This window comes from Gigantopelta aegis, chromosome 2 (genome assembly GCF_016097555.1).
Source record: "Gigantopelta aegis isolate Gae_Host chromosome 2, Gae_host_genome, whole genome shotgun sequence".
NCBI classification, from domain to species: Eukaryota; Metazoa; Mollusca; class Gastropoda; order Neomphalida; family Peltospiridae; genus Gigantopelta; species Gigantopelta aegis.
In genome coordinates, this window is record NC_054700.1 from 1,382,525 (window position 1) to 1,392,376 (window position 9,852).

At 42.2% G+C, this 9,852-nt stretch overlaps 1 protein-coding gene across 1 annotated transcript in view; it reads right to left on the reverse strand.

The window, feature by feature from the left end:
* The window catches only part of LOC121379064 (sodium-dependent proline transporter-like), a 44,799-nt gene extending 40,342 nt beyond the window's left edge, over window positions 1-4,457 (reverse strand). The window contains exons 1-2 of the mRNA XM_041507528.1: window positions 4,313-4,457; window positions 2,891-3,034 (exon numbers count right to left, since the gene is read on the reverse strand). Of these exons, the coding sequence (XP_041363462.1) occupies window positions 2,891-3,034; window positions 4,313-4,418 (250 nt within the window). The 5' untranslated portion in view covers window positions 4,419-4,457. The remainder of the gene's footprint in view (window positions 1-2,890; window positions 3,035-4,312) is intronic.
* Window positions 4,458-9,852: the final 5,395 nt, after the last annotated feature.

The following is a 9,852-nucleotide window of genomic DNA, read 5'->3' on the forward strand; positions in this document are numbered from 1 at the left end:
AAAGATAAAAACCAAAGATATTAATACTGTATATATACAAATGGGTACGTCGTCGTAATATTAAAACAGGCACTTGTCCTTTGGTGGGTATGTGCCCCCATGCAGGCTAAGGTAGTAGAAAACTTGAAACGGGATGTGATACGAATAGTAGTGGTAGTAGTAGTAGTACTATAAGAAAATCATTAATTTCGTTTTCTTGATATATGGCTACTCTGCGCCGCTCAGGTCACGTGCCCTATTTGACGTAAACGCTATCTTAAAGGGTGTTTGTTTTAACACCACTAGAGCACATTGATCACTCAATCAATAACTATTGTTTGTCAAACATTCGGATTGTGATCAACACACGCCCACTGAAAACCGTACTCGCGGAAATTGGTTTCGGTACGCCAAATATATGCATTGTAACATATTTCCAGAACTGCGTTACTTGAACCCTGATTTAGAAAATGATCGTGAAACCATTTTTCGATATTTCAGGTGTTCTATCAGTTGACGTGCTATTCACTCTTTTTGTGCACAGCTTGCCTTATGCGCATCTCAGGTCACGTGCTCCTATTTGACGTCATGTTTTCTTATCATTGGACTGTAAAACAATTGTACGGGTTCTCATCACTCACAAATAACACGTTTGGATGTTTCCGATTGTCATCAACGGGTGTCAAACTATGGTAATGCAAATAAATAAAGTGATGATCAACATCAATATAAAAATTCAAGACTTAAACAAAAACAGTGTAAAGAACTGTGCAAAAACACAAATATCACAGAATTTTACGGATACTGAATTTTACTCAAAATTTTGTGCTGTATTGGCCATTCTCAAAGAGAATGTTACACCCCTGCACCACGGTGAGGTTACAGCACGCGCAGGGGAGCAATTTTCAGAGGCCTGCAACGCAATGCAACGCCTCTGAGAAACTGAACGTCTTCGCGTGGTCGGTATACTTGCGGTTGGAATGGCCCAAGACATTTTTGCTAGACGTGTCGTCCATTGGTGTTCCTAACACCACCAAACAGAGGGCGAGACGTAGCCCATTGGTTAAGCGCTCGCTTGATGCGCAGTCGGTTTGGAAAGAAAGAAAGAAATGTTTTATTTAACGACGCACTCAACACATTTTATTTAAGGTTATATGGCTTCAGACATATGGTTAAGGACCACACAGATTTTGAAAGGAAACCCGCTGTCGCCACTTCATGGGCTACTCTTTCCGATTAGCAGCAAGAGATCTTTTATTTGCACTTCCCACAGGCAGGATAGCACAAACCATTGTCTTTGTTGAACCAGTTATGGATCACTGGTCGGTGCAAGTGGTTTACACCTACCCATTGAGCCTTGCGGAGCACTCATCAAGGGTTTGGAGTCGGTATCTGGATTAAAACCCCCATAACTCGACTGGGATCCGAATCCAGTACCTACCAGCCTGTAGACCGATGGCCTAATCACGATGCCACCGAGGCCGGTCGGTCGGTTTGGGATCGACCCCAGTCAATGGGCCCATTGGGCTATTTCTCACTCCAGTGAGTGCACCATGACTAGCATATCAAAGGCCGTGGTATGTGCTATCCTGTCTATGGGATGGTGCATATAAAAGATCCCTTGCTGCTAATCAAAAAGAGTAGTGGCGACAGCGGGTTTCCCATCCAATATCTGTGTGGTATTCAGCCATATGTCTGACGCCATATAGCCTTAAATAAAATGTGTTGAGTGCATCGTTAAATAAAACATTTCCTTCCTTTCACCAAACAGTGTCTGCACAGATATTATCAACAGTATAGGAGTACTGGACACGGGCGTAGGAAGGTGCCAGATATATAAATACATGTATAAATATACATAAACCATAGCCGCTGCACATGCCCCCCCCCCTTCTTTGACATGTGCTCTAGCGGTATAGTTAAACAAAACAAACTTTAAAACCAATAGCCGATGGTTAATAAACCAGTGTCCTCTTGTGGTGTCATTAAACAAGAGCGTGGGTGTTGTAATCTGTGGCATGCTTCCATCAGAGAAGTGTTCCAAGTACGCACAGCGTCCCACTTCGCAGGAAAGTTCTGTCCAAGACGCAAGAGAGGGGTGGGGAGGGAGGATCGTTAAAGAAAACTAACTTCTCTATCAAATGTTTGACACCCAATAGCCGATGATTAATAAATCAATGTGCTCTAGTGGTGTCGTACTTCACAGGAGAGTTCTGTTCAAGACGCAGGAGGGGTGGGGTGGGGTCTTTAAAGACAACTAACTTCTCTATCAAATGTGTGACATCCAATAGCCCATGATTAATAAATCAATGTGCTCTAGTGGGCGGGAAGCAGCTCAGTGGTAAAGTGCTCGCTTGATGCGCGGTCGGTCTAGGATCAATCCTCGTCGGTGGGAACATTGGGCTATTCCTCATTGTAGCCAGTGCACCACGACTGGTATATCAAAGGCCGTGGTATGTGCTATCCTCTCTATGCCATGATACATACAAACAATCCCTTGCTACTAATGGAAAAAGTTAGCGGGTTTCCTCTCTAAGAATATATGTGAAAATTACCAAATGTTTGACATCCAATAGCAGATAATTCATAAATAAATGTCCTCTCAGTTAAACATTTCATTTCAACTGATTTTCGTGTTTATATCCAATTAAGGTTCAAGCACGCTGTCCTGGCCATACACCTCAGCTATCTGGGCTGTCTGTCCAGGTCAGTGGGTTAGTTGTTAGTTGTTAGTGAGAAAGAAGAGGGTGTAGTGGTCTTACACCTACCCAATGAGTCGTTAAAACGGCGAACTGCGAACCCTGTACCTACCAGCCTTATGTCCGATGGCTGAACCACGACACCACCGAGGCCGGTAGTTTCCAAACTGAAACAAAACAAACGTCTGTATAGATTTTCCAAAACCACTAACTTGGGGTGCTCCACTCCGGGCGACACTCGGCCCAGGGCAGCTCGGAGGTGAACGACGCGAACAGGTAGTAGAACGCCCAGCCGATGATCATGTTGTAGTAGATGGCCACGAGAGCCGAGACGACGAACATGCCCAGCCCGATCCCTGAAACACAACACAAAAAATAGCGTCCAGTTAAAGGCACTGGGGCCTCAATACATATTGTGTTGTAACGTACAGAAATATAAACAATGGGCCTTAATAAATATTGTGTTGTGACGTACAGAAATATAAACACTGGGGCCTTGATAAATAGTGTGTTGTGACATAGAGAAATATAAACACTGGTGCCTCGATAAATAGTGTGTTGTGACATAGAGAAATATAAACATTGGTGCCTCGATAAATAGTGTGTTGTGACATAGAGAAATATAAACACTGAGGCCTCGATAAATAGTGTGTTGTGACATAGAGAAATATAAACACTGGGGCCTCGATAAATAGTGTGTTGTGACACAGAGAAATATAAACACTGGGGCCTCGATAAATAGTGTGTTGTGACACAGAGAAATATAAACACTGGGGCCTCGATAAATAGTGTGTTGTGGCATGGAGAAATATAAACACTGGGGCCTCGATAAATAGTGTGTTGTGACACAGAGAAATATAAACACTGGGGCCTCGATAAATAGTGTGTTGTGACACAGAGAAATATAAACACTGGGGACTCGATAAATAGTGTGTTGTGACATAGAGACATATAAACACTGGGGCCTCGATAAATAGTGTGTTGTGACGTACCGACATATAAACACTGGGGCCTCAATAGATATTGTGTAATAACGTACAACAATATAAACACTGGCGCTTCGATAAATAGTGTGTTGTGACGTACAGAAAAATAAACACTGGGGCCTCGATAAATAGTGTGTTGTGACATAGAGAAATATAAACACTGGGGCCTCGATAAATAGTGTGTTGTGACAAAGAGAAATATAAACACTGGGGCCTCGATAAATAGTGTGTTGTGACGTACAGACATATAAACACTGGGGCCTCAATAGATATTGTGTAATAACGTACAACAATATAAACACTGGGGCTTCAATAAATTGTGTGTTGTGACGTACAGAAAAATAAACACTGGGGCCTCAGTAAATAGTGTGTTGTGACGTACAGAAATATAAACACTGGGCCTCAATAAATAGTGTGTTGTAATGTACAGAAATATCAATAACTTGCAGTTAAAAATACTTGCTGGTTAATAAATACAGAGTTGAAACGTACAAAAACTAAAATATTGTGCAGTTAAAGACACTGGAGCCTCAATACATTTTGTGTTGTACTTTTGGTCACAACGTAAATTGTGTTTTTTAGAATATTTAAATACGGTGAAGATCGACAGACAGATGCAACTCGTAACAATATCACGTGACATGTTACCTCTGAAGAGTTTGGCGAAATTCCAGCACGTGGCGGGCCCGCTGCTGGAGAACTGACCGAGGGAGAGTTCCATGAAGAAGATGGGGATACCGACGAACGCCAACATGATGCAGTATGGGATGAAGAAAGCACCTGCAAGAGAAGTGAAACATTAGTAACAAACACTCTATACTGGTGGGGATGGGGGGGGGGGGGGGGGGGGTTGGGGATGGGGGTTGGGGGTAGGGGGGGGGGGGGGTAACGCAAACATTAATAGCTATATGCGCTATCTGTCCAGGGCTCCGTTCCACGATCTTATCACTAAGATCACCTTAGTGCATTAGGTAGCTATGCACTTAAGTTACTCTTAGAGCTAAGATCACTTTATGGAACGAGCCCTGGACAGTAGGTTAGTGGTTAGTGGTTACTGAGAGAGAAGTCGGTGTAGTGGCCTTAGACAAGCAAGTCGACATTGGGGGGGGGGGGGGGGGGGGGCTCACTGATATCGAGGGTGCAAACAAAGTTTCTAGAGGATCGGGGTATGCTCCGCCCGTCCTCTCCCTCCTAAAATTTGGAAAACTAAATGTCCTGAAATGCAATTCCCTGCATTCTACAAGTAAACTTCATCTCTGCCTGAAGATTTACTACCGAGAATTATTGGGAGGGGGGGGGGGGACTAGAGATCCCTGCAGCCCCCCTGCTCCGCCGTGCCTGAATATATATCAAATACCTGTTATGAAACTTGGCGTCCGATGAAAACATTCTAGGTCATACGATCTTCACACGGAAATACGGGAAATAACCTTGTCTTAAGCATTCGCCAATTATCGCTTAGCAAATAAACTGACACAGTTACTTCGTGCCTGGCCTGGTAGGATTTGAACCCAGTAACTACGAGCATTACATCAAATAATATTGTTGTACTTTATATGACAATGCGACGGTAATATTGATGAAAATACGAGAGACAACTCATGTCTTATGCATTCGCCAATTATGGCTTAGCAAATAAGCTGACCAAGTTACTGCGTGCCTGGCCTAGTGGTATTTGAACCCTGTACCTACGAGCGTTACATCAAATAACATGTTTGTACTTTATACAGACACTGCGACGGTAATATTGAATTAAATTCCGACTACAATACCACTTCTTTATCTCGGGGTGCATTCTCAGGTCAGGTCAGGTCAGGTCAGAGAGTTCAACATGCACATTCAGAGCAAGCTGTTGTAGCGCACGCCTGTCCTGGGCACAGGTGTCGGTTTCAGCCGGTTCCTCCGTTAAGGACAGGAAAGGGATGGGGAGGGTGAAGAGGGGGTGGGGGTGGGGGGGGGGGACCGCCTGCACTGTCAGGTGCAAGGGATGCATTCTCACACTAAATGGCCATAGTGAACGAATTCTCGCCCACATCGCCACAGGTTGGCAAATTCTGAGGCCCCCGCTAAGTAAGCAGACAAAAACTTTTTCTTTTTTTTAATGTGATTAAATGAAATTTTGATTTGAAGTTCTGTTTATGGAATTTGTGTTTATTGTTGATAATAAATTGTGTTAAAATGTGTAAAGTGTTTTGAATGAGGAAAATCCAATATGGCCGACTTTTGAAATAAAAATGGCAAACGTGTTTCCTCTCAAAATCTGTGTGGTCTGACGCCATATAACCGTAAATAAAATGTGTTGAGTGCGTCGTTAAATAAAACAATTGTTTCTTTCAAGTTTATTAAAATTAACCATCTGCACGCAACGATTATAACTGCCTGTATTCTACACGAAGTATGACTGGCCTCGGTGGCGTCGTGGCAGGCCATCGGTCTACAGGCTGGTAGGTACTGGGTTCGGATCCCAGTCGAGGCATGGGATTTTTAATCCAGATACCGACTCCAAATCCTGAGTGAGTGCTCCGCAAGGCTCAATGGGTAGGTGTAAACCACTTGCACCGACCAGTGATCCATAACTGGTTCAACAAAGGCCATGGTTTGTGCTATCCTGTCTGTGGGAAGCGCAAATAAAAGATCCCTTGCTGCTAATCGGAAGGGTAGCCCATGTAGTGGCGACAGCGGGTTTCCTCTCAAAAATCTGTGTGGTCCTTAACTATATGTCTGACGCCATATAACCGTAAATAAAATGTGTTGAGTGCGTCGTTAAATAAAACATTTCTTTCTTTCTACACGAAGTGGGGATTTTATTTCCCATCTTAGTTCATTGGTTCAGGACCATCCATTATTGGTGCCACAAATAAAGACAACGATTATTTTCTGCATAATTCACTTATTAGGTACAGACGTGTTCGATATTATAATGTGGAAATTGGTTTACGGTCAGTATTACGGTATTATAATGAAATGCGTTTGTACATATAATATGTTTACTGACCCTTAACTTGTTTTCATTAGTATAAATTTATATGTATAAGCCAAGGTCGGACTCTGGATGGGCGTGTTCGAAACCCTAATGCTATATGAGCACGTTAAACTACTTATCTATCTGTATAAGTCATGCTGTTGGCCCAGACAAGTACATGTACAAATATGCATAACTTATCATACATTAACATTCGCTTGATTACTTGTTACGCAAGAAACATGTTAATGCCACGTTAGGTACCAGCGTTATTCAAAATGGCGTAACTACCGCGCATTAATCTGGTATCTGTGACTAAACAATTCCATTAATGACCCAATAACCCGAGTCAAGATTACTGTGATGAAGTGAATGGAGCAATAAGCCACGGTGGTGTCGTGGTTAATCCATCGGACATACGGCTGGTAGGTACAGGGTTCGCAGTCCGATAGCGGCTCCAACCCAGAGCGGAGTTTTAACGACACAGTGAGTAGCTGTAAAACCCACTATGCCCTCTTCTCTTTCATCCGACGCCGTATAACCTTAAATAAAATGTGTTAAGTGCGTCGTTAAATAAAACATTTCCTTCCTTCTTCCTTCTCACTAACCACAAACAAGTAACCCAATGTCCTGGACAGACAGCCCAGATAGCTGAGGTGTGTGTGTGTGTGTGTGTGTGTGTGTGTGTGTGTGTGTGTGTATGTGTGCGTGCGTGCGTATGTTTGTGCCCAGGACAGCGTGCTTGAACCTTAATTGGATATAAGCACGAAATTAAGTTGAAATGAAAATAAATGAAATCAATGTAAATAGCTAGTATTGTCTTCTATGTGGATATTAAGACTACTACATGAATGGTCGTTGGATACTACTATGTATTTGATGTTCTGTCTTGTTTTGTTCAGCTATATCTAACGAGCAGGAGCGAGTTGGATACGTTTTTAAGCAACGAGTTGTAAGATAAATGCTATTTCTTACACATCCTCAAAAACCAGGTTTAAAACAAATTTAAACATCTAAGACTTGTTCACGGCACTCGCGAGGTAGTTTATCATCACATTATTTTTGCATTTGCCATAGTTTGACATCCAATAGGCGATGTATTTTTCGTACTGAGGTGTCGTTAAGCATCTATTCTATTCTTTCGCGCAATAGTTAAATTATGCTAGATTAAGACTTTCAACTGCCACGACAGAGTTGGCCAACTCGACAGTTGATAACAAATACCACGGCCTTTGATAAACCAGTCATGGTTCCCTGGCTGGAACGACCTAGTACACAACTGACTGAAAAATCTTTTTCTAGGAATGAAAAGCAGATGTTAACGATTTTGTTTCCTGTGATGTATACTATGCATTCGTGCTTGTATCATTCCCAAACAAAGAGTGGATGTTATGCCGATATCCCTTTTTGAAAACAAATACAGTGGCTACAGAGTTCATCAAATTACAGCGGACTCACTTTACACTTTACACACTCATGATCACATAATTCAGAAGACATTCGTATTTTGGTGAGGGAAAATGTGAAAAATGTCCCTTGTATTCAGGTTTCTTGATTTCGAAATACGTACCTAGTGTTTGTGCCGTTTCTAATGGCGTCCAACTGCCATAGGCTATATACTAGTGTGTAACGTCAGTGGAAACACTGGTACCCACATTGTTTGCATTACATCACATAAGCTATTCCTGGGCCCGTGCTTATAAAACTTTTTAGAGTCTAGACTCGGTCTCTACCCCCAGCCCGCCCGCTATCGATTCCGGTCGCGCTGCTAGTGCTCCCTTGCCCCCTCTCCCACACACCCCAACCCCTTTTCTCAGATAAGCCGGCCAATGCCGGCACCTGTGCCCATGACAGGCGTGCGCTACAACAGCTTACTTTGAATGTGCACGTTAAAACCTATGACCTAACCTGACTCAATCTCAAATGACGTCACACGTATGCAATTTGTATGGCGTTGCCATGACGATAAAGTCTCAGACTCTGTTTGTCTTGAGTTCAGATTATAAAGGTTTGTAAGCGCCAGGCCAGATGGTTTCATGTTCTCATTAGGGACACGTTTACATTTCTTTCTCGTTCCAGCCAGTGCACCACGACTGGTATATCAAAGGTCGTGGTGTGTGCTGTCCTGCCTGTGGGATGGTGCATATAAAAGATCCCTTGCTACTAATGGAAAAATGTAGCGGGTTTCCTCTCTAAGACTATAGGTCAAAATTACCAAATGTTTGACATCCAATAGCCGATGATTAATAAATCAGTGTGCTTTAGTGGTGTTGTTAAACAAAACAAACTTTGATTACATTTCCTAATGTTCCGATGTTCAAACTCTGTTTGTGGTGATTTCACATCAAACAAAACTTGATATCTGCTTTTTGCAAACCATCTGAATACCAATATGGCCAACATACGACCTACAATATGCATGCAACACTAGGCTTTTAGGTCACTAAAATATGGCTACAGTGTTTGGTGCAATGGCTCTATCTAGCTTAAGAGTTCGTTATATTCATTACAAATGCTTTGGAATCACAGTTCCATGTGGTTCAATTTCCGAAATATTAATCGAAAATGTTTAAATATGGCGGCCCTCTTTAAATCCAATATGTCGAACACATGGCCTACTTTTTTCATGAACCATTAGTTTCATAGGTCCCTAAAATATGGGTATAATCTTTGGAACAATGCTTGCATCTGGCTTAGATTTCGATATATTCATTGAAAATGTTTACCAATGGCGGCCATCTTTAAATCCAATATGGCGGACATGTGACCTATTTTGTTTATACATTAGCAGGTGCATGGCACCTTAAATATGAGCGTATGCTTTAGAACTATGATATTATTCGTCTAAAACTTCATGATATTCAACTTGAGTGGTTGCTGATGTTTGAAATTCAAAATGGTGGCTACCAGGGGTTAGTTATTTTTTGCGTCCCGTTTCAAAAATTGACCTCACTATGCTATAGAACACCTGTTCCAAGTTTAATGCTTTACTCAAAAAGTGAACGATTATTCAGTTTAGCCGTTGTGCTACAAAGTGATCTGTTTAGATGTATAGCAGGTGCATGCTTGGGAAAATGTTTCAAGTAAAGATGCTCAGAGATGCATTTTGGGGACAATTTAGTGTTGAGTGTTATTGATGATGATCTTTGTTTTTAAAATCATTAAAAAGGGCACTTCAAATTGGGACCCCTATAACACTCCCACGCCCACGCCCACTTCCACTCCC